The sequence below is a fragment of the Ischnura elegans genome, chromosome 8, assembly GCF_921293095.1.
Source record: "Ischnura elegans chromosome 8, ioIscEleg1.1, whole genome shotgun sequence".
NCBI lineage: Eukaryota > Metazoa > Arthropoda > Insecta > Odonata > Coenagrionidae > Ischnura > Ischnura elegans.
In genome coordinates this window covers 37300691-37327207 of record NC_060253.1, presented here as the reverse complement: position 1 = coordinate 37327207, position 26517 = coordinate 37300691, and the positions used below count along the sequence as shown (strand labels likewise).

The 26517-nt window shown below is 38.0% G+C and overlaps 1 protein-coding gene across 2 annotated transcripts; it reads left to right on the top strand.

Moving 5' to 3' along the window:
- Positions 1–263: 263 nt before the first annotated feature.
- On the top strand, positions 264–25460 carry LOC124164168 (protein phosphatase 1 regulatory subunit 16A). 2 transcript variants are annotated; one of them, XM_046541367.1, is made up of 10 exons: positions 264–392; positions 1501–1790; positions 5998–6068; positions 8154–8299; positions 12398–12653; positions 14077–14202; positions 15118–15193; positions 16397–16614; positions 17380–17617; positions 22218–25460. In XM_046541367.1, exons 2-10 carry the CDS (start codon positions 1514–1516, stop codon positions 22556–22558), a joined length of 1749 nt encoding a protein of 582 aa, XP_046397323.1. In that variant the 5' UTR covers positions 264–392; positions 1501–1513; the 3' UTR covers positions 22559–25460. The 2 variants fall into 2 exon arrangements, with proteins under 2 accessions (XP_046397323.1, XP_046397324.1); XM_046541368.1 differs by lacking the exon at positions 264–392 and adding an exon at positions 784–1029.
- Positions 25461–26517: the final 1057 nt, after the last annotated feature.

Below are 26517 nucleotides of genomic sequence, written 5' to 3'. Positions count from 1 at the left end.
TCAAAGTACGATACGAGTACCATAGAGGCACCAATAGGAATTTCCGCCGTGGAAATTAATATAAATAATGGCATTCCTGATGTGTGTTTAATTTTCCTCAACACCAATTGAAAGCTTGGCACACCTAAAATATTTCGCATTAAATGCATGTTACACCATCATGAAATGCTTCCAGGTGCAAGCACAATTAATTACAAAAATTAGAGTACGATATGAATACCGTCGAAATACCATTGGCCTCAACCACTCGGAGTGCACTTTCCAAAAATTCCTTAAGGAAACAATGGAGCAGCGTTGTTCGCAAGTTTTTTTACATATTTTTTCACATTCCCACGAAGCACTTGATCTGCAGGTAGCAACCACCTGCCTGGATGGTGGCAGTGATAAACACAGTAAGTGGAATGTTAATTTTCACATGGTTGTAACTATGTCTTGTCGTATCAGAGACGGGCCTCTCTCTTAGTACGGTCTCGGAGGTATGAATTTGCTGTCTCAGTTGTATTTGCATCTCCGTGATGTTTTAATTTTTTTATCTTCGCTTGACATTTCCTGGGAAATAGAAAGCCAATCTAACGGTGCCATTTGTTAGATGCTGTTAGCACTTATAAAACCGGTCTATTACTTCGAAGTAAATCGCACGAGCGATTTAATAAGGCCCTGGTTCGTGCTTATATGCATTTATAATTCTAAATGAAGCTCAGAAATGTTTACTAAGTTGTTCGAAATGCCACGTTATGGCTAATGATCGGTAATCGTATGCTTTTTCTTGACATTTTATAGGTAATGAGAGGTATTTCCCTCTTAATCTCAAGGACAAAAGGAGGGAGTTGTCTAAAAATTGCGTCAATCTAAGGATTTATCTTGAAATCCGAAGTTATCTCCTCAGTGTTTGGGATTTTTGAGACTTCTTTTTAGAGGCGAAAGCAGATCTGCTAATCTTGTATCTAAAAATTTCTATACACCAATTAACTGGTGATAAGGAAGTGTTAAAAGTGTCGGGAGACTTAATGGGTCCGAGCGATAATCGAGGTATATTTGCAGTCTTAATTCAATTCCTATGTGAATTCTGAACCATTGCATTTATTACATTAAAGGGATAAATTGCTTACCTTTTGGCCACTCTTCAAAATTGCTACAGATCATGCAATTTCGCTCAATTACCAGTCTATTCTTGACTAGAAATTTTCGACTGGCTGTGTTTTGAATTTTTTGATGTCGGGATTGTCACATGAACTTTTTCTTTTAACTTACTTAACCATGTGTAGAGTACAAAATTATATATATTTATTCAGGCCTATAACCTTCTCTACTCTCATGTACCATGATTGATGCTATATGTAAAGAAAGTGAAGGAGGCTCCTACAGCTCTTGTTGAAGAGACATATCTCACTTCGTATTTACAAGTTCATTTACGCCACCGCTGATAGTCGTGGAAAAGTGAGTGTTATTAGTCAAATTGTAATCATAATTTTTAATTTGTTTGTATTTGTTTTAAATCAGTGAAAGTGCTGGAATGAAATATTTGTTCACCATGGAGCATGCAGATCTGGTGAGTGAGATGTCTCAAGTGGAGAGGATGAGCACTCAGGACCGCTTGAGGCAGGCAAGACATAGGCGGATGCAGCAGCTGAAAATTTGGTCCCAGAGGGAGAAGGAGTGGATGAGACGTGGAGGTGGCAGTGGTACAATGTCATCCGGAGGCTCTCACCCCAAAGGAAGTAGAAGGAGTATATTTTTTAGTGACAGTGTTGTGCTCCTTGAAGCAGCTGCTCGGAACGATGTGGATGAGGGTGAGAGTCCAGATACCTATTTCCCTTGTCGGTATAAAGTTATCTATGTCATTAGTATGCATGTAAAAAAGTAAACGTTCTTCAGTACACATCAAATGACCTATACCTCGGCCACAACACTAGAACTTGTAAGGACCCGCATCTAAACTTTATCAGGACTCAAAATACAGCCTAAACCTATGGGCCTGAAGATTTTTAATGGGTTGCTTCCAGAGGTTAAAAATGAGAGTAGGACCTCGGTCTTTAAGAAGAAACTTCTGAAGTTTCTGAAAAAAGCTATTTTATTTGGTTAATGAACTTCTGTATTTGTAACATTTTATCTATATATTCCAATTTAATTTTCATTGAAATAAATTGACGTGTCCTGTATTTGTATTTTGTGTACAACATGCAGATCTTTGGGCAAATAAAAAAATATTATATTATATTAAAGACAAAAAATTTCCGATGGGATTGTGTTGATGTGGTGGCCAGGGTGTAGGCTTTCCTCTTGGGTTGAAATTTCTGCTGTGGAGGAGATTTTTCATAGACTGTCCCATCCTTGCTTTAGTGCTCTGTGGAGGGTATATCAAGTGCAGCACTACATCAATTGGATAGGACGTTTTGCAGTGTACAGATTGATGGAAAGAGCTGGTAATCACTGGATATGCAATTACACTGTTCAAAGAACCACCTATATGTCGGAAATGCTGTTGTATTCTGACTGTTAAGTGAATACTCATCAGTTGTATGAAATACCGTGCAAAGTATGAGTGTGATTGCATTTCCAACAAGTAAAGAGAAATCCTAAGTGATTACCCAAGGAATGTAGAATGTAATTATGCTCCTTCATGAGGCAGGCCTAATGGATTGACTTCATTCGTGTAGTTGACATACACGGTACAATATGTGTTATCATAAAAATATTAATAATAGTCAGTCTATTCAGGAAGTAGGGATGTGCAAATACTCGAAAATTCAAGTCGAGTCGATTAGTTGGTACTCGACTCGAGTGTTTCGAGAAGCATTGCGAATGTCGAGTCAAGTAGTTTAGGACACAGAGCTGTCGGGGCCAGTAAGTTCATAAATCTGCCGTCAAGAGGCGCTGGCAACTCATGTAGTAATAAAGTTTTTAAGGTTGATAAGTCGTTCTCATCCCATAGTATATGAGATTCAGCTCGTTGTATACGTAGCAATCAACCACCATAGTAGTCGACGTGGATGCTGGTTACTTTTTTGTGAGACTCGGTGGCAGACCGTCTTCCGATTCGGAGGCATAGTCTGAGTGGACCGCTGTACCGCTCTTTATTTTCTAATGCAATAGTTTTGTATCCTATCATACTTTCTTTACTTTCCTAATTCTGACATGATTTACATTAACGTTCCTCATTATCTTTTCCTTTTTACATCATAAGCTAATCTTTCAGAATAGAAAATTGGGGATAGGAAAAAGGAGAATATGGTGGATCATGCATTACTGTATTTCCTGGTTCACAATTGCCATACGTGACTCGACTCGATTTTTGTCAGTAGTTTTCAACTCGACTCGATACTGGACTCGAGATCAAAAAGCACTACTCGCACATCCCTAGGTGGAAGGGTATTACATGGAAGGCACTGAATGACTTAATGATGCTCCTCGAAAAACAACTACACATGTACAACTACTACCATAAAAACATTCCTGATACCTACTGTGTGATGGATTATGTTGATTCGAGTCAATGCACCTAATGCGAACTGGTGCTATGTTTTGCTGAATGCACCAATATTAATCTCTGGTCAGTCAACATATTCTGACAGAATTGATGGTTTGAGGCGACTTGGTGAAATTGCCTCATTAAGGCTTGGTTACACGGTACATTAACATGTACAAGTTAATGTGTGTTTGCGTGAATGATTTTGTTTGATTCCAGAACGGAACATGTACGAATGTATGAGCTGAATAAGAACAGGTTCTATTTTCTGCACAAGTTGGGTGGTTACACGGTGTATTTTGGCGTTCATTCTCGCGTTCATACATTTAGACATTAACCCGTATGTGTTAATGTATCGTGTAACCAGGCCTTTATAAATAAAAAACTTTGTAAACTTTCACATGTACTTTTATTGACAACCAGTTTCATTGCTGTGCGACATTGTCAGGTGTCGCACATCCTGACGATGCCACACAGTGACAAAACTGGCGACTGATAAAACATTTGAAATTTACAAAGTTTTTTTATTTATAATATTCTGACAATTTATTTGGGGACTATACGATCAGTATTTTTGGAAGTGACTGGCCACTAACCAGGATCACTGGTTGAATGGGAATATGATTTTAGTGACTTATTTTGGTTTTCCTGTTTAAAAATAGCTCATAAATGCATGGCATGCTATACCCGTCTTTAATGATATTTTCAGTTTCAAAATTTATCATCTTTTTCTTTTATATATTTATGTATTGCTAATATTTTTGCCTAAATGTTTTGTAATCAACATAATCTTGAATTGAATCGAGTTTATTGTAACTTCAGAATATTTATTATTCATAATCTGTAATCAATCCAAAGATTTATTTGATGTAGATCTCTCCTCAATTTTCCTATCAGCTGGCCGTCCGATCTCCACGTACGTAGTTGTTCTGCTTTGCGTCCTTAATCACCTGTTCCATGTATCTCATTGGTGGTCCACCTCTGTAATAGGCTAGTTTCCTTCCTCAAATAAAACGATAGGCATTGATTTTGATTTGTTACCCACCATTAATGTATTCATAATTTACAAATTGTTTGGTTTTAGAAATCTCAGTTTAGACGAATGTCAATGGTCAATTTTAACCTCACTTGAAAAAGGCTAGATTGGCACCCATGCGATGCCACTCCACGTGACGTCACAGGGACCAAGATGCTATATGAGTAGATAGGAGTTTTACATTTTCTGAGATTACCAATGCATGCTTGAGGCACAGAGCTCAGGGAAACATCTATTAATAATCTCCTATTAAAATTGCCTATGGTCAGAAAGTTTCCTTCATTTTATAGGGTATCAATAATCCTAATTTAATCCAAGCGCTACCTGATAGCAGGGTACTCTACACTATGTTCGGCAGCAAGCAGCCTGCATCGTAGTGGCGTTCATAGCCTCGCACCCAGGTGGCCTCACACAACTGCTGCCAGATGTCACACGGGCTTTTCCCAGCATTCATACTTAGCCATCACGTTTTCACGCACTTGAAAATTTTCAATTTTCATTTAATCCCGAAAAGTAGATATCGTCATTTAAAAATCTAAAAGCTTGAAATACATACTCCAGGAGTAATAATCTTGTGATTTACGCAATGGAAAAATAGGAAACCGCCCTATTCTTCATTTCCTCCTGTCCCACAATGATGATTTTCATCAGATCATCATGTCTCATGTTATGACTGATTAAGTTTATCTTGTCTGCAGGAAACATAATGAAATACACTTTTGTATGTTCCACAAGAGTTTTTAATCCCGACCTAGGTTTCGGCAGTACACACTGTCATTATCATTATGTTTCCTGCGAACAAGTTCCACCAAATATCGCCATCCAACCTTAAGCTGATTTATCTTGTCTTCTTGCTATTGTGTACAAAAGACCTATCTCCCACTCTTATTAGATCTTCGACATTACTCACACAATCCATCCATTTGTACATCATCACCCGTCAATGCCCACGGGCACCATATGGCACCCAGTGCAGTGCCGAGCCAATACTCCCGCAATGCATATTAAATGTGAATTTTAGCGTACATTTCGGTGGACATACTTAGTAGAAGGTTTCCTCTATTATTCAGTCAGTTTGGATGGTGTTCATTGTATTGAGCTCATATGTATCATATTTTATAAAAATGAACATTGTTTGATTAAAAAAAACTTTGGGTGCTGATGGGTTAACTCTGTATTTTCATAGTTTATAATGTTGACTTCTTTGCTGTATTTTGAGATATCTTTTATTATTGAAGGATATATTTTTGATTGTGTGGAATTTATGAGTACTCATTCTTATGGATGTGTTAATTTGGGATAGATTAGCGCGCAGCCTCTGTTGGCAGTTATGTTGCATACAAAGAGCGATAAGCAGTAACAGAATGTATTTAGTTATGCAGTCTGTGTTGGTGGCTACTCAGTTTGTTCATTAGATTTACTCTTGTATGTTGCATTTCTCTTATGCTGATGAGTGATGACAGTTATGCTACATGAATTACTTTTTTTATTTCAGTTCGGCGATTACTTATGAAGGGGGTCAGTCCAGATTCCACCAATGAAGATGGGTTAACAGCTCTTCATCAGGTTTGTGAATTTTTCTCTTTGTAATAAGCTTTTGTACTATTTACAGCACCATTGAGGTGCCCATTATAATTTTTTGAGATTATAATTGATATTTTATGTTAAATTTTATTGATCTTTTATTTTTGGTTTGGTTTGTACTTACTGCTGTAAATAGTTCGAATTCTATGCTTTTGAAAATCAATTCATACCTATAAGACATTTTGGGTAGACTTAATAAATATTTGTTGGTTGTAAGTATGCATTAAAAATTTTTCTAAGAGATATGTAGTCACTGAGATTACATGATAAATAGAACAACAAGAGTGAAAAATTATGCTTTAAAGAGCTTAACTTCTTGTGCAGGAATTGTTGAAAAATGTGAGCTATGAATGTGACGAGATAAACCAGCTTTTCATGTATACAGGGAAGCTGGCAACTTATCATGACTGGCTTGTCATACTTATACTGTGAAAGGGTTGAATGAATATTTAACATTGTCAGAAAAGAGAATGTAAATCTACTGAATTTGTTTTATTCTATGACTAGGTTTTGTAGGAAAGTTGACTTCAACTTGAAAATATTCAGAATGTTTGATGATAGAGCATGCTAGCACAGTGCACCCTTGCTTTGCAATATTAATCAAATCCAAGGTACCGATAGTAAAGCAAATTCCTTAGTATTGTTAAATCCCGACTTCATTTTGCGTTCGACTAAGTCCTCACACTCTTTTTGTTGATGCGTGCATATTCTTTTGGTCGGTCTGTGCGTCCTCTTCATTCGTCTATTCACCTTTCTTGCGTGAGTCTCTTGAACTTTCCTTTATGCCTGCGCGGTGCGGATTGTGCTGATGGTGGAGGAATGCATTTTTGGATAGACGGTGCGTGTGCACTTTCATCAGAGAAAGCCACGATGTCCATACTGTGCTGACTTTGCTGAGAGGGGGAATCGCATTTGTGATTGCCGATGCGTTTGCACTTTTCGGTAATGAATGGCGTACCGGTGGAAGGGTCTAGAACTCACGGAGGGGAGGGGGTGGTCAGATTTGGGAAGCCTTAAAAACTGCACGCATAATTGACTCGAGGTCATTCGTTTCGTCAAGAGTTGTAGTGCGCGAGTCGGGCGCCCGAAGGCCCGTGGAGGGGAAGTTCAACGATTTACCCGGAGAAGCCGAGGGAGGAGATCACTCTCGCACAAGAGTCAACGGAATGAAATACACTCCTTGCAGCAAACCCGGGATCTTTCATTTCTACCCGATACCGTCCCTCCAAGGGGTCCACCTTCGCTGTCTGGAATCCCTCAGTGTTAGTCCAAGATCCCAATTCTGAGTCGCCCCTTGTCGAGCTGTCCACGGGAGGACACGACAGTATGTTGAGTCTGCATTATTTCTGAATGATGAATCAATATGAAGTGCATGACGGCATGTAAATGATACTTTGTTAACACATCAGCGTAGAATTACATAATTAACCCTTTTAGTGCTATCCTTCTTCCCGGGGTACAGTCGAAAAATGCGTAGGGTATTCTAATAAAATGTAGCAACTAGGAAAAATAAACATTATGTAGTTAATTTTTTAGACTGCTTTCAGCGATTTTTTTTTAATCAATGAGATTAAATTGGACAGTAATCACAACATTTTTATACGTTTACTGATGTATAAGTTTTTTAATTCCAATGTCCTCAAATTTAACAACAACTACGTAAAAGCCGACATATCGGCGCGCCGCACTTTTCGGCCGAGCGGTTAAAGCCGATATATCGGCGCGCCACACTTAAAGGGTTAATGACTTATTGCACGAGTGGAAGCAATATCAGTGTACATACATGATTTGAAATTATAAAGTGTGAGCAAATTCATTTTGGATCGTATGCCAAATCCATTGAGAGAGTCATACCCATCATAAAGCATGGGTCTACATGATTTTTATGCTGTTCAAGGCTACATTCATTGGAATTTAGGGAATAAATTATTTTCAAACCATGATGATGTTGATGAGAATGGCCTCTGAAAAGCTGTCCTTATCATCGATTTAGAGTTCAACAATTGACAGAGTTTGTACCTAAGTATGGATAGACTAAAATGTTGCTTTGATTTGCTTGAATTGCAGTGCTGCATTGATGACAATGAAGAGATGATGAAGTTACTCATAGAGTATGGGGCAAATGTGAATGCAGAGGACAGTGAACGGTGGACTCCACTTCATGCAGCTGCTACCTGTGGTCACTTGCACCTGGTGCAGTATCTCATAAGCAAGTAAGTCATTGGTCCTCATCATCTCGTATGACAAAGGGCCGGTCACATCATGCTCGGGCGGCATCCCAAGACTTCCAGAAGGCACAAGCTTAGATTGCAACGCACACACGTCGCGAGAATGAATTGACGAGAATATAGGTGGTTAGGAGTGAAAAATTAACAAACAATATGGTTGATTTCCAACAGTAATAATACATTTAATGACCGAAGTAAGCTTTAGGAGCACAATACATAAAATACTAAATTGCCTGAGGATAATGTACTCTTGCCGTTGGGAAGAAGCCGGGCACGAAAGAGAGTTCCTTCCTTGTCTGAGGTCAGTAGCAGAGAGAGAGCGCCAGACCGCTTACAAGATCGCGGCCGCGCTCGAAGCAGGCGTGAGAGGGGAGGTGTAGGCAGAGGAGGGGAAACAGGTTTCACGCTGACGATTCACCTTACAATTGGGTAAACGGTGGCGGAAAGTAATTGAAGTTCACACATGCCGTAAAGAGGCCGACACCGTTGGTGAATTCACTATAAATTGTGAGCAGTTCACAGGACGCGAGGATCAGCGGCTCGCGTGGATCAGTCAGGCACGACGTACTCTGGAGCTTCGCGAGACTGGTACTCAGGAGCTCGCGAATCGTCTCCTCGTGGTGAAGTCTCAGAGGGGTCAAGTCTCAGAGGGGTCAAGTCTCAGAGGGGTTAAGTCTCAGAGGGATCAAGATCTCGGAGGGATTGAGAAAGTGCCCATTATGGCACAAGATGCGTCATAGCACCAGCAGCCCCCACCACTACCACTCTTCATATATATCTGCATGGTGATAGATTGGGACGTTCGGACCAGCACCCCACGGCTACAAATGCAAACTTCTCTCGTTATTTTTGCGTGTTTTTCCTAAATTTTCGATGTATGCAATTGAAAAAAACACTGGTGAATTAGATGTATAAATATAATTGAATGGATATTTAATTTTTTTTTCCTTTTTCAAATCTTTGGGAGGGGCGGCATTCGAGTGTCCTTATGGGCTAGCTGCTACTGCACTTACTTGATAAGTTTTCATAAGAATATTATATTATTATGTTATAATATTATTTTATATATTCTGTTGCCTCTGGAGTGCCCACTGCGTACAAATTTCACGAGTGGGCAATTGTTGCTATTGCACGAGTTATCATGATGAAGAAATGAGTCTTATCCAATTCCCACTTTATCTAAAGCAGTACTGTACGACGTCAATGCTACGTAGTACGTGCGTATTTGACTACTGCTGCGGGAGCAGACGATGCTCAGGATCTCCACGCGAAGCTTAGCTCAAAAATACTTGATCTCGGCACGAAAGCAGACGACATTAAACAAATTTTAAAAGTAAAATTCAACTGTATAATATAAAATCTTCTTGTAATTACCTCGTAATCTAATAATCTTGCGTGTTATTATTCGATATATCGATCGCTATAACAATCGATATGGCTTTATTCCAGAAGCGCGAATGTGTTGACGTCGTGCAGTACTGCATGCAAGAATTTTAATGGCTAGTAATAATAAATTAAATCATGAATTCGGAGCTTTACAACCCTAAGAAGATACTGGAGAACGAATTGCTGGTTGCGTCACGGCTAGCAATTGAGCGTACTAACCAGGAAAGCGCAATTTTTTCAAACGTACTAACCAAATACTTTTACCTGTATTTTGTTCCGATGGTACCGGGACCAAGAGAAATCGTCGTACTAAGGAGGAAAACGTACTAAGGAGGAACGTACTAACCAAGTTCCACTGTACTTGATAACTTTGTGTCATCGAATACCGAATATTGTGAAAAGCTCATTATTCGAGGTATTTGGTGATTCGACCATTTGAACGTCCCATCACTAGTTATGACCATGTAATTTTCTCCACCCATTCACCTCTCCTCAAAATTGCTGTTCTCCCTTCCCACAACCTCCGATCCTCTAGCTCTCCTTACCCTGGTTGCAGTGGCGTAACTAGGAATATGCTTTTGGGAGGTATATAGGGCCTGAGGGGCGACAGTGGGTCTGGGAAAAAAAAAAAAAAATGACATTCCTGGAAACACATTTTAGATCTGTGGGGATCTAATTGCCATGAGAATTTAAGAACCTGGATAGCGTAGTGGTCTGCGCAGTGGCCCGGAAAGCCAAAGGTCCGTGGTTCGATTCCCGGTCCAGGGGAATTTTTTCTCATGGCAATTCTTGTATGTTTCACCGCCGTTCACGCGGCAGGGTTCGAAATATTACACATTTTAGATCATTTTGTCCCTTTCAATTTAACTTTAAGCAGATGCAATTATTACCGTATTTCTCTGAATATAGTCCCCCTCTGCATCGGTGCAGCGAGAGGGGGGGGGGGATTTGGGGGATAAAACTTCCACCAGTAAACTTTTCTTTTCAGTAGAGGTAGTTGTACAACGTAACCGTGGTGATTGCTAATAACTGTTCACTGGAAAAGGATATAACGAAAAGGACATAACTTCGCAAAGCCTACCAATAAAGCAAGAAAAGGAGGTTTACTGCGTGCGTTCGATAGGATATTTGAATTTATTAACGTGCTATGACCAAAATTTCATCAAATAGTACGCATTGACACTTATAAGATTGCCAATGTTTTGGTCAAAGTATAGAACGAGAAAATTACGATGATGAATTTCCATTACTTATCCTACCCAAGCACCACTATTTCTGCCACACTGCAATCCAAGCTCGGAATCAGTGGTGCTCCCCAGTGGCGCAGCGAGTTTTGGGGGATAAAACCCCCCCCAGAGCTCAGAGAAATATTTAAGTTTAATCCATTTTACTTAATTGGATTGATATTACTAATAGAATAGTGTAAGGATTAATAAAATATCCCTCAGAAAGCGGTAAAACTCGCCATTTGGAACCATTTATCTTAAAATTCCTCAATTTATTAATCTCGCACCTACCGCTTACCCTGGTGGGTATTCCATGCCCTCACACACCGCGGTATTAGTTGCACCTAAACCCCCCCAGCCTTAATTCCTAGCTGCACCCCTGCCCCTCTGAAAATTGTCCCCCCTAATTTTGTGACCTCAGTTTTGGGAAAAAATTAAAAAAATATGTTTGAATATGGTCCCCACTTTACTTTTACCACTGGCATTTTTGGAAAAAAATGGGGAACTATATTCAGATAAATATGGTGTTTATCAAAGCTAAACAAGAGTTTTAAATTTAATTTTAATTTAATTTTTAATTTTTTTTATTTCTCTGAGGCTTTGGGGGGTTCCATCCCCTCATTCCCCCAAGAGTTATGCCATTGCCTGGTTGTGTATATTCCTCCACAAAAACGACTTCATCATGAGCAGGGCTGGGCAGCAAATATAAATATGTATATTGAAATGCGTATTTGAAATACATTTGTAATTTGTGTTTTGTGTTTCAAATACAGATTTTTGGTATTTTCCCACTCTAAAATGGAAAACATATTTCTAAAATACTTTTGAAGGATCTCTGGTAACACTTCTGTAACATTATGCTTTGGAGATGACTTCGTTTTCGTTAGAATCGTTGCAAAAATTCATAAAATGCCAAGGCAAGTTATATTTTTTTAAGATCTCTTACCTAGTATCCTGGCAAATGTATTTTGTATTTTAAAAGGTATAGAGAATAGTATTTTGTATTTTGCATTTCAAATACTCCTCAGCCTGTATTTTGCCCAGACCTTTTCATGAGTCACCTTGATGAGCTCCCAAAACCCAGGTTGGTCCAGATGTGCCGACTCCATGGTGCCTGAGGGGGCCTGAGCCCCCTCAACAATTCGTTATGGGGGGGTGAGGTAAAAATGGGAGAGGTTTGTCAATTTTCCCTGGAGTGTCCAGTTATCGAGAGTCGAATTTTCAGGGTTTTAATGTTGATCATAAGACTCTTCTTAAATGCTTTATAAAACTTAAAAACTCACTATGTATGCCATTTCCTGGGACAAGACATGGTATGTCCCCCCCCCAATATTTATTATAATTTGGCACCCTTGGGTCGGTTGATATTTTTAATTATGGAATACCTATTACCTCTGTTTTTCATCATGAATATTATTTTCTTGTTTTATTTTTGGTCTGTGTCTTTGATGCTTTCTTATCTTTATGTCAGGGGTGCAAACCTTCTGGCTGTGAATGCCGATGGGAATATGCCGTACGATATCTGCGAGGATGAAGCTGCCCTAGACTGCATAGAGGGAGAAATGTCTCGGCGTGGCGTCACACAGGAGCTCATTGATGATACGAGAGCAGCTACAGAATTGAAAATGCTCGATGACATGCAGGAGATTGCGGAAACTGCTGCTCAGTCTGGTGTTGGTCCTCCTGCTCCAGCGCTGGAGGCTCCTGATCGGCAAGGCGCAACCCCAGTAAGGAAATGCCTCTATTGTTAGAAAATAAATAAAATAATACATAGTACATTTTATGATATTTATTGGAGTTTAGGTCAATGTAAAACAAGTCATACAACGCGAAAAATGCGATCGGTTATCGGTTTTGGTTAAAACCCGATCGTAACATTTTTATGTAAAAATATTGTACATCGTTGTCATTTTTATTTATATTGTTCATGTTTTCTCTTTCATAGCCCTGAGGATGATTTTAAATAAATCAAAACGTTGGCTATAACTTGTTTTACATTGACCTAAACTCCAAGAAATATCATAAAATGTATTAAACAAGGTCAAGAATAGAAGAGGAAAAATAATAATAATACTAATTATCTAATACATAGTACAGCAGACTTAACGATTTGATCGTTGGAATATTCTTCCTCATAGGATAATCCTCCAAAATCGTTAGAATAGCAATGGCTGTTGCTTGGTGTCGCTGGTGGTAGGACCCGCCCGCCTTTGTGATGGTGCGAGATTCCTTGTCCCATCCCTTCCTTCCATATCCCGTCCCATAATTCCCATATTCCCCGTCCCTTCCATATTCCTTCCCATCCCGTCTGGCTCCTATCGCGGCGGCGCCTCCTTCCTTTCTCCTTCCTGTCCTCCACCTTCTGCGGTGCAGAGGTAAAAAGTCTCGCGCTTATAGGCCCTGCCCCAGGAGTGTATCCTTTCGAGCCCGCCCTAGGGGTACAGCAGACTCCCGATTATCCGGCTGTGGTTTATCCGGGTTGTGGATTATCCATGTACAATTTTCACTCTCGCTCAATTTTTTCCGCGATCTTTATTAAAAAAATAAGATCAGCCGCAAAATCATCGGAATTACTGCATTAATGATAGGATACACCGGGCTTATTATTTCAGTTAAGAATCCTCTTCTTAACATGTTGCGTACAGATGGCGAAAATTCTCGTCATTTTTTTCCGGAACATTCTGGATGGATGATGAAGATTCTCGTCATTTAGGCGCGTCAACCTAAACAATTTTAAAGCGTACAATACGTATTCGCTTGCGATACGCTTTAAAATTGTTTAGGTTGACGTGCCTAAATGACGAGAATCTTCGTAATCCGTCGGGAACATTCGGGAAAAAAATGACAAGAATTCTCGCCATCCGTATGCAACGTGTTAAAACAGAAGCAATCGCACACCAGCTGCATCCACGGGCACACTGTGTTCCTGTTTTCCAAGCCTCGCAGTGCACGACATAATTTTAATTGTCTAGTGTTTCATGTTTGACAAAATGATTCAAAAAATGATTTACTATGGTAATTATGTAGTTGGGGGTCTCATACAAGAAAACATTTTTAGCCTATAGAATCACACATGGGAGTTATCTGTTCTAGTGCAAGTGTTATTAGACCTTTAAGTATTTTTTCATGTTTTCTTATTTCCCTTCTCAGCTGCACATTGCTTCAGCCAATGGTTACGTTCGAGTTGTGGAATTTCTTCTGGAACAGCATGTAAGCACTGACGTTAGGGATGAAGACGGATGGAGTCCAGCTCATGCTGCTGCTTGCTGGGGTCATGTAAGTTTCTTGCAAAGCTTAGCTTCATTATTTTTTGTATTTTCTATTTTGAAGGAAAATAAAAATCATAGAATCAGGAAATTAAACCCATAGTGCTTTGTCCATTTTAAATCCGCCAATTCAATGAATTTTGGAAGCAAGATACATATTTGATAGATTTTGATCATATCTTAAAATCCCCGTCCCAGTACTCCTTACAGTAATAATGGAACCCATGACTATAATAAGGAGAATTATTTATTTCTAGTCCACGATAAAAAGATGCATTTTTAGAAAATATTTCCCAATTGTTTGCATTTTAGGTTTGTTACAGGGCAAAAAAATCAAGAAAAAGTCTGGGGATTTTGAATGTGCTAAGGAAATCTGGGAAAAATGAGGGGTCCATGGTATCTTAGATAATTGTGATCAAAAGCACCAAGATGTTTGCTGGCTTTGAGCCTTAATTTTTATTACTTTATTTTACTGCAATTAAGTTCACAAGATACTGTTTTTGTGTGTGATCATGAGTGGAAAATATTTTTTGAAAGAATTTTGTATTTCTAATAGAATTTTGTATTTCTAATAAAAAATATGTATTTTACCAACCATAGTCTTTGTAAATGTCATATGCATAATGATCAAAACAACAGTATGATCAAGTATGGGGAAATCAAGATATTTATCAGGATAAAGTTTACAAATTTAAATTTGGGAATTGTGTTTCGACCTTTTGTGTAGACAGTAATGTAGACATTATCTGTTCTTTTCCTTATGTAGAACCTTTTTCTTTCATAATGATTTATTGATAAAGTTGACATAACTGCTTAGAAGCTTATGTGCGTATTGTAAGTGGTTACATGTTAGCTATGTACTCACATGTAAGTAATTATGTAAGCTAGCTGTGTTGCAATAGAATCGCTGTTTCTTGTATTGTAGCTGGAGGTTTTAGAGATGCTGGCGCACAGTGGTGCTGACCTGGAAGCCAAAACAAAGCACGATGAAACGCCAACTGGTGTGTATTGATTTTCCTATTTTATGTTGTGGGTTTGAGATGTATTCATGGCCTTCTCAGTCTCAGAAATTTGTGTTGAAACATGGTGGTGGTGGAGATTTTTGATTGTTACTGTTGAGTAAGAAGCAGGAGCAATTTCCACAAATTTTATATTTTTTTACGACTGGTTTTGCTTACAGCATCATCAGGTACATATAACAAGGTGTGCAAAGGCTTAAATAGGAAGGCAGGGTGGGGGTTGTAAGGCGGGAAGACGGAGGTAGGGGACACCTTTGTACACCCTGTTATATGTACCTGATAATGCTGTAAGCGAAACCGGTGGTAAACAAATATAAAATTTGTGGAAATTGCTCCTGCCTCTTCATTATGTTCCGTTTCCACTCAATCTCGCCTGAAACCTCAGATTATATGTATTTGTATATACCGTATTTATCTGAATTTGTATACCGTATTTATCTGAATATATTCCCCCATTTTTTTCCAAAAATGCCCATCGCAAAAGGGGGAACTATATTCCTATGAATTGTTTTAAATTTTTACCAAAACTGAAGCAACAAAACTAAGGAGGGACTAAGTTCAGAAAAATACGGTAATTACATTTGCCCTAGAACATCAGAAAAAAGGTCTTAAATGACCCCTTTTCATTTTCTCATAATTTTTTTTACTCATTTGTTTAGTAAATCGGTGGGTGTTTTTTAGAATTTTCATGATATGTGACTTAGTCAACTCATTTGGAGTTGTATCCCTATTTGGCTTTTGTATCCCTTTTTGTGTGATGATGTATCATTTGAAGCGGTACGAAATTTTTCGGAAGCAGTTAAATTTCTCCTATGATGTTATAAATTTTGTGGTGTTTGATATTACTACGTACTTACTATGCCAATCTCTATGTGTATTTAGTTTATGATGATTTTTTTTTATGTTTCCATTAAAATTTACTCAAATGATATAACAACTTTGAATGATCCAAACTCATATTAGAGGGCTAGGTCAATGAAAGTATATGTATTGAACATTATGCATATATTTAATTTTGCAGCCTGATAAAAATTCTAAATTTAATTCCTAAATTAATGGCATAATAATGATTGCATTTGTTTACTGTATTCCCAGTAATCTGCCCATGTCATGGTTGCATATGTGTTGGATTACAGAGGTCAAACTGTAATATATCTCTGTAATTTTATTTCTTTTTGTCATCAGACATTTGTGAGGACCCTGAACTGCGTGAGCGCATAGCGCAACTCCTCATGGAGCAAGAGACTAGGCGGAAGCAGGAAGCTGGGCAGCGCAGGTTACGAAGGTCTCAATCAAACAACAAGAGGACGCAGTCTGTCCGGCGCACGTCCATCCGCGACAAAAATCTAACTACCAAGAAAGACACGCAAGAGGAGGCCAAATTGATGCTGTTGGCTCAGGAGGTGAGATGAATAGGGTGCTTTGTCATGCTCTACCTCATTAGTAAATCATTCCTCTGGAAATATGAATATCTGGACTGACAAGGGGAGACCACGTACCTTGCTCCGCCTTTTTCAATGCCATATTTTTTATGGCATTCTGAATGGCGAACATGTCTGAATTTATAGTGGTTCCATTGAAAGGGCCTTAGTTAGGGTGTAATTAATTAATTTTCGAGCGGTATTTTTAACAAGCGCTATACAATCCCAAAATAATGCAGCACCATGCAGATGGGTTGGTTGGTCTTGTGGTGAGCATTTCCGGCACTCATTTTGGGGGGCCAGGATTCAAGGCTGCGTCACGGTAGTATATTTTGTAGTCTTCATTTTGATCATGCGGCAACAAGTATTTCACTAGTTTTAATTGCAGCAAACATAGGCGTGAGAAATTTTTTTAATTATCATAATGGCGATTAGGTATTTAAGGTGTCATTACGGGCATGGAAAAGGCACAGCAAGGCACGTGGTCTCCCCTTGTGAGATTTGGGTGGTTTTATATTTTTTTATTCCCTTGATCAAAATATTATCACTCCTGACACATATTTCTTGCTGTTCCATTGTAAAGTGATGATTACTATTCCACATAAGTAAATGTAAAATATTACGGCTTGCAGATTAAAAAATTTCTGGCGTTTACTAATGATATGAGGCGTTTAATGAGGTTCCAAGTCTTATTTTCGACCATAAGTATTATAATGGTAACTGAATTTTTTTATTTTATGGTTTCAGAGTTACTCTGCCGTGGGAGATGTGAGCTCACTGCCTGGTCCAAACAATATAGTTTCTTTAACGAATGGTTTGGATGGCCCTTCATATCCCCAGAGTTCCAGCATGAAGCCATCTCTTTCGGATAATGGCCGGAGGATTCCAGCTGAAGGACAAGACTCGGATCATGATGCCATTCGTGAATGGGACAATGGAAACTGGAGTATCATGGATGATAACTACAGAGAAACATCCCCCTTGGGTAAGTTGCCTGACTTTCTTTTGTGAGCTACGTTATCCATTTTAAACGATAGGGTCGTTCTCTATGACTCAACATTGCAATACAGTGAAAGAATTTCATAGATGGAATGTTAGGATAAGTTGTGACAGGAAAAAAATACTTTTCCATTGTATCAATTTCTCGTAATTTTAAAATAAGAAGGCATGAAAAAACATGAGGAATGAAATTTTTGAGCACAAGTTTCTCTAGGCTAGCTGAAATTTATTATGGAAATATTAATAATTATTCAGTGCACCCTTATTGCTTGCTTTACTGAATATTTTCAAAGCGTACTTAAGGTTTTCATTATTTTATTGAAAAGCTGAGTCAGGTCTGTCATATTTAGTCCTCATCATGACCGTACCCAGCGAGGGGCAGGAGGGGGCAGCTGCCCCCTTCCCCCCCAGAAGCAAAAATCACAAATGCCTTTAAGGAATATAATATTTTTTCAAGCAAATAATTTAAAAAATTATAATAAAGAGCTGATACAGTTTCCTTAAAATGTTGGTTTCATTCACCTTCTCCATGCTTACATCTTACCTATATCTTGAAAAACCATGGCTTACTCCCCCTAGTTTTGATCCTGGGTACGCCCTTGGTCCTTAACCCTCTGATTCTGATGAGATTATGTTTTGAAGATATTTTTTAAAGTTATTAAACATTTTATTAGACTGAAGCTCAAAAATATAGGTCAAACTTACACTGAAATTATTCTTACATAACAATTATTTTTTTAAATGGCTCTGGTATCATAAGAAATAATTTCATTTTTTGTGACAGTGGAAAGCCTCTTGAATATAACCTATTAGAAAGTGAGGTACTACATATCGATTTTGTGTTGTGAAGACAACCTAAATGTTTTATCCATGAGTATGCATTTAATGACCTTGCTCTAGATTCTCAAACTCTTATCTTTGTTCGCATTTTCTTAGGTATTCTCTTATCTCCCTCCATTATAAGGTGCCGACAAGTTTCTTTTCATAAATCTATCTAGATAAGGAATTCAAAGTATCACCTTTGATTATGTGCCTCACCTTCTTATCTCTGATTTGAGAATAATTATTGAAGTGTCTTATCTTTACTAAAATAAAATAAAAATTGTATTGTCTTTCTTTTTCTTTTTGTCTGTAATTTAATTACTTTAGAATTCTGAAGGGGTCGATAAGAAAATTGGTTGAAAGAATCTTAACAAATTTGGTTCACGCATTGGCTGTACAGATAGGAACCTTGTAGCCCTTGTAGGCCCTCAAATAGTCTAATACATAGAAGCCATAATGCCAGAATTTTTCTCTTTCCTTTAAACAGGTAAAATGTATTTTAAGAATTTTTAGTGAGATTGTTTCCCACAAGTCACATTAGAGCCTTAAAAGGGCCCCAAACAGTATTTTCAGGTACCTGTGATAAGTGGTGATTACATGCACTTACTATCTAGCCGTTCTCTACTGTAGGCAGATTACAGCATCATGTAAGAGAGTGGGTCTTTGAAGAAAGCCCATGGGTTTAAAGAGCTCGGATTTGGGTCTTCTGATGTCATTATCATAAAAAAAGTTCATGCTTAAACTTTTGGTTCCTTTTTCATGCTAATTTGAATTAGCTCTGTTAAGTATGGTGGCCTTTATAAAATGTGCAATAGGACAATATTTTGGGCCTAATATTGATTTTGAGCTGGTAATGGTACACAAAGGGGATCATTTTGCTTGTACAAATGAACAATTAATTAATTGTTTGTAAGAATATAAATGGAAGAAGTTACTTCGTCAACTTTGTATGCAATTGACTTCCATGTCAAGCATTGTATGATTTTAGGCTGCACCACTTAGAGAAAACTATTATGTACCATAAATTTGATGGTTTCATGAATTTTTTTGCCTAGAAGCTTCCCAAAATGTTAGCCTCTGGAAAATTTTCTTGTCGTTTGCTGCAGCAAAAACCTCTTTAAGTTTCGCTATGTAGAGGGTTTGTTGTTGAGGGTTTGAGGGAAGTTTGTTGCTATGCCAATTGATTATTTGCATGAGTTAGAGAAGGGTGATGTGCAATTTATCTGCAGGTTTTATGACTAAGGCCCAGTTTCACCAACACGGATAATATTCTCTATTATCTCAGTTTTCAAAAACTCGGTTAAAATCATTATCTCAGAAATGTGAGGGCCGTGTTTCACCAACGACGTTTTATCCTAGTTTTCAAAAACCGAGATAATCAGAATAAATGATTTGGCTTGTACGTTTTTCATAACTCTGACGTGGGAAAAACAAATGACGGTAAGCAACCGTATGACATGGAATCAGCTTTAATAAGCTGGTAAGTGTACAATCAAGTACAGAGTGATAAAATGAACAGCAACAGTATTAATATAGACAATGAGAGTTCGAAAAGCTCAAATATTAAGTTTTCGTGTAAGGATTTATTAATTTGCCTTACGAAATACCACGCACGGGTAGTAAAAAATAAATAAAAAACAAATAGGGGAACCGCGTTTAGCAAGAGCAAGGAATGCGAGAATATTGCGGTAAAAAAACCTGTAAGCACCTTTGTTTAATGCATCGTTATTTAAAAATGAAAATTTTTAATTTACCGAGACTCCCACATTTAAACAAACACAGTTCTTGATTATTTTGTGCTACAATAATTAATTACGTCTCACATTGGTAAAATTGCGATTTCGAAGATAACGATGCTGTTACATAGGTATTAATTCAGGAAGAGGACAGAGATAAAAGGTTTTTGTACATATATGCAAGAAAATTCAAAGAAAGGCTTATGACATTTATGAATACGAACATATTTTGGCAAGAGTTGTCGGAAATATTGGCTCAAGGGGAGCATAGGCATGGGAAAGCTCAAGTTTAAGAGAAAGAAACGTGAAATTTCTTTGACAAGGGGAGATCACGTACCCCATTATGATGATAAAAAATTTTCCTCATGTCTATGCTTGCTACAATTAAAATTATTCATATACTTGTCGCCGTATGATCAAAACGAAGACGAAAAAAAAAGCTATGCAAAAGTTTCCATGGCGAAGGACCGAACCCTGGTCCCCTGGGTGAGAGTCGACGACGGTACCACTACACCAACTACCCGAGATATGAGATATCGCGCTTTTTTAGCATTATAAATCATTATTGAATAAGGCTTGTTAAAAGTACCGCATGAAAATTAATTAATTACAGCCAAACAAAGGCCCATTCATTAGAATCACCACCAGTTTATAGATGTGTTCGCCATTCCGAATGCTATAAAATATACGGCATTGGAAACCTCCACTTCCCCTTGTTAGTAAAATTCGTCTTCTTCAATGAGAGCGAGAACTGCCTTTGCAGTTTCATATGCCATTTTGGGATGAGTAAATAAATGTACTTCACCATATATATTAAAATAATCTGCACGCTCATTTATCCATAATGAACGTGGTCTCCGAATAGAATGTCGATATTCTTCATCGCTGTCATTCGTATTTTCCGAGAGCTGATGAAGCTGCATGTGCGCCATGCCATCTGCCCTCAGATTAACTCGGATAATAAGCTTTGAACTGCGGAATATCGTCAGTAAAAGTATAAACCGAGATAACAGCCCAAAACCGAGTTAATGCATCTGGTGAAACACGATTGTTGTAATATCTGGGTTTTTGAGAATATTATCCGAGTTAATTCAATTATCCTCGTTGGTGAAACTGGCCCTAAGAGAGTCAACCTCATTGTGTTACCTTTCTCCTGCGTATTGTAAATATCGAATGCCATTAAAGTTGCAATTTCTTTGAAACATATTGTAGGAGCGAAAATGTGCTCTTATGTCACAAGCCCTGTTTGCCAAGGGTCCTGTTCATGTTTGTTATAGACAGTATTGCCATGACAATAACATGGACATGATGGCCATGTGATGGAGGTATTTATTTAATATCTATTTTTAAGTTACGTCTAATAGCATGAATCAGTTTAGCTTCAAACCTTATTTACTATTGCCTTTACAGTATTGAAAACTTCCATGGCTTTCTATAGTGTACGTAAGAGCATGGCTACGCAACTTCATATTTACGGTGGGTAAACTGTTCTTGTGATTCCCACTGGGTTAATTCTTTCATAGCAGCCAATGTTTCAAGCTCTGTCTCGGTGCTCATCATCAGGGCTGAATGGAACCCGGTGGAAAGTCCAAGAACAGTTTACCCACATAATTTGCTGGGAAAGCATCAAATCATATTTCGTGTTTGCTACTCAAAGCACCAAATTTTGAAAATAATACGCCGAGTGGGAGTAGAAAAAGACTGTGTTAGCTATTAGTGATAACTTTCGTCACTAAATGAGAAAGATGGCAACCATTCTTTTTAGTGCCAGATCTGATATATTTCTTCTCATATTCAATCATTTAATGAGTGAGAAATAATTGTTTAACGAGAATGAAATGTGTAGGGGTAATAATTGTAGTATTTTTATGGTTTTTATTGTTGTTCACAAAAACTGTGCTAATACCCCCATTGGTATCATTCTGCTCCCAGATTTGAGTGATAAAGATGTTAATCGGTATCCTTCAGAGTAAACATGATAGATCCAAGTGAGTAAGAGGTCATTCACCTTTTCCTATCTCCAATTAGGCTTTCCATCGACTGAGGCGAGCTATGTCACCCAGGAAACTGGCAATGGAAAGATAAACATACACGTGTCTGTGACCATCAACCCTGGCACTTTGGCCGACTTGAAAAAGCAACGAGCTCAAATAAGAAACGGCCCTTCGTCTCTCGACGGCTCGATCGTGCGAGGCGACAGCATAAGCAGTGGAGGGGGATCCCTGCCCAAGCCGCAGCTGAGAAGTTCCATCTCTTCGCCCACAATCTCGATGGGCAGTCCACAGCTGCCCATCAACCGCTTTTCGGGGCAGACGGGTGAGGTCGTGGGTGATGAGGGAGGGGCAAGGAGGTGCTGTGTCATCTCCTGAAGAAGTTGTATCGTGCCTTTTCACCTTTTTTAGAGTATCGAGGAAAGGTAGTGGTAAACATTTTACTGTGATATTTATTTTCCCTTGCGGTGGGCAGAGTTGAATGTATTGGGTCGTGCAGCTCCTTTATGCCCAGCCCGTCTTCCTCCGAATGTTGAAGGAACGTGTGTGAAACACATGCAAACTTGCCTTCCTCTTCTTGATTTGTGATTGTGTTGGCGTTATATCGATTAAGAGCATAATACGAGAGTGTTCAGTGTTTGCCAATCATGTTTTCATTGTCTTTCCTAAAGATAGGAAGAGTGTACATATATTTTTTTCTCGTTTTCCAGTGAAATAGTTTCTATTTTTTAGTTAATTGTGGCATGTCTGTGTGCGTGTAAAGGAAGAAATGCTTTTCTTTTGAGAAGTTGGTTTTTTCAAATGAAAAGGAGGAAGTTTGGTCTCGTTTTTTCGTTTTTTGGATGAAATCGTGATGTCCTCTTCGCCTTCGCTCAGGTCGTGTGTGTTGTCGGGACTGCTAAGGTCTGTATATGGTTGCAATTTATTACTCTTGGTTGTGATATTCTTTGACCACCATGAATTTGCATGACTCAGGTGCCGTTTTGTAGGTGTTAAGCCTTTCTTTCCCCTGCCTTACTGCCTTTGTGTGCAGGTGATTATAAATGCAATAGTTAAAGTGTATATTTTGGAGTGATTGAAATTAAACACCAAAGCTTGCAAAGATAGCCTTTCTTGCCACTTAAATTTCATTGTCAGCATATTGGCATGTAGTTTATCATTTGGGATGGCCTTATACTTAAATGAAAGTGAAGATGAGTCTGATTAGAATCATTAAAGTTGAATGTTGTTAGGAAGATGGTTATGGGTGGATGTTTCCTATTAATCTCGCAAGAGATATTATCCCTTGGAAATGTATTTCCAAACTTAAAACATATTGAGTATTTTAATGAAATCCAAACTGTGGCAAGGGAGTAAACTGTGTGTTGTTTCTGGAAAGTACTTAAAACTTGCAGCCTTATGTTCAGCAATTTTCATGCATAATGAGACACCATATTTGTAAATAACCTGTTGTGCAATGAATCTGCTGATTCTTGAAGTAGCAAGGTATCATATATTTTATTGATTTCTTGATAAATATGAAATATTGGAATACAGGTACAAATTATGCAGAATTGTTAAAACCTCTTTGCCTTTTGAGGTGACTACTCAGAGTTTTTTATTGGTGGAAGTAGCCTGTTAGCGAAGTGTATTTTACTCTTATTGCACATTCCACGAGAAGTAGCCTTGTGAGTAGTTTTTGTGTATATATGTAGAAATACTTCTGATGTGTTTATCAGCGATTTATTTATTTAATATCTTTGAAGAAGGAACAAATTAGATTTATATGGGAGACCTTTGAAATAATCTTAAATTTGTGCTTTCCTTTTTAGGAAGCTGAAGGTCATACTGTGTGTCATCAAAATATTTTAAAACTGTTTATAATGATGTATGTATATTTATTCTTAAGCACTTCAGCTACGTATTTATTATCATCTTAGTCAATTCTTTTCTTGGAAATGATTGGTAGCCGACTGAAATTTACTTGGACTCTTAGTCTGAACTTCATTTTGGTTAATTTTGATTCAAATTCACATCTTTCGTGTGTGGCGTTGAATTTTAGTGATATTACCCTCTAGTTCCTATGAAAAAAGCATTCCATAATATGCGTTGCAAAAAATATTATTACATAATTTGAATGCATTCATAAAACAATTTTTCATCAACGTGTCATATCAGCCAACCTTTCACAGCGATCATTTCTTTAACTGTGTTTGTCACTGTCTCTGCATTGCAGAAAATTTTATTTTTGTCTTCTCTTTTGTGAAACTAATGTATTCATCAGCTGGAACCCAGTTACAGTGTATAATGTATGCATGCATATGCATTAGAGCTTTGATTATCTGTCCTAATTGCAGGGAAAACCCAATCATAAAGTCTAAAGAGGCTGATAGTCCATTCGTGATCATCTTCTGAGCAAATTTTTTTTTGTTTCTGTATTATTCTTGCTCTGCATCTTTTCACTTGTTCCATTAAAAAATTAGTTAATTTGAGGTATGATACAAAATTTGGAATTGAGGAGAGTAGCAAAGGGAGAATAGGAGGGGTTTTTAGGTGGCGGGATTGGGATATACTTTATGTATAATCCAACAAATGGTTGGTACGATAACAGATGATCAAGGTTCTAATGTATTCGTAATCCATATGCATAGCCAGCAATGTTATTTTTAGTCATGATTTTTAATCACTCATGAACCTTATGTCTTACCATTCTCAACATTTTTTAAATCATCTTTTAATAGCCTTAATTACTATTTTTTTTATCATCCATCAATAGCCTTGGGCATTTGTAATGATAAGTATTTTTTTTAATGTAATGGATTTGAATTGTTCATGTTTCATTAATTGAACAATTAATTGATCAGGAATTTGCATTGATGAGTTATCCTTGGACATTACTTTAATGGTTGTTTGCTTAGAAATTTCCCATTCTCTGAATTAATGTCTCATATCCATATTTGGCAAAACAATTGAAATAATTTAAATGGTATTTGAAGAGTGAGATCAATTAGAGAAGTTGGTGGTCAGACTGCAGTGATTGCAAGGATGGATCAATTGAATCGGCCTATTTACTTGCTGCACTCATTCACAAATTGAGCTATCATCTTGAACTATTTGGAGAACTTTGTCATCATTTGTTTGTATCTCAAAAAAACTTCAATGGTCTTTCATTTGTCTTCTACAGCTCTGAGAAATATCTTAGCTTCTCTCTATTTCAGAGGCAGTGCTGAGTTGGAGTTAGAATTATTTAAAAAAAATCACAATGTCATAAATTGCGTGTCAAATACAGCAGACTCCCAATTATCCGGGTTGGGGTTTATCCGTGCATGAGTTTCACTCTCGATCAATATTTTCCGCTATCTTTATTAAAAAATAAAATCGGACGCAAAATCATCGGAATTACTGCATTGATGCTAGGATACACCGCACTTATCATTTCCCTCAGAATCCCGTTCGTAAAACGGAAGCGATCCTGCATAATCTGCATTCGCGGAAGCACGGTGTTCGTGTTTTCCAAGCCTTGCAGAGCGAGACCGCACTCTGTGATCACAGATACACGTCCCGCAGCAGTTGCAACCTGGGCAACTTGTGCAAGATATGACTGCATGGCGTGGTGCCTGACAGTGTAGTTTCCGACGTCGAGCAGTGGTTTTGAAGCATTCGTGCAAACCACTTTTCTGTATCCGCGATCATACAGCAACGGATTTGTGGTTTTCGAAACCAGGCCTTACATGGAGCATAAATAATATGAGTACAACCATATTATTGCCGCTAAAAAGATCGCGAACTGGCGAAGAAAGCTATCATTGAGTTCAGGAAGCGCTCTAAAATAACAGAATAATGGCATAAATTAAAATGTTTTTTTTTGCATACATTATGAAGATTACTAGACATTGGAGTGAAATTTTGGGTTATCCGTGTTTTCCGATTATTCGTGCCGTCCCTCCCCATCATTAGCCCGGTTAATCGGGAGTCTACTGTATGTGAAGGTATCGAAGTGTTTCACTCCATACTGCATTATTTTTGGTTCAGTTTTTGCCTCTTTGATACCAGTTATCCCTCTATTATTCAAATGTAGCACCATCATTGATTTTTTTATGAAACATTCCATTTTTTCTGTCCATATTTCTTCATTTGGTTGTGAAAACTTTTTTAATTAGTTTTTCTGCTTGGTTAATTACCTCCAGTCTTTCTTAGGGGATGCGTTTCTCCACTCTGGTGGTTGCATTTGGTCTTAATTATTATGTATTACTTTTTTAATGCATAAGCTATCATCTGAAAATTATCAGGGAATGCTGAGTCAACTGTTTTCAGCATTTGTATTTACCTCAAATGTGACAGTTTTTAATTTGTGAGGA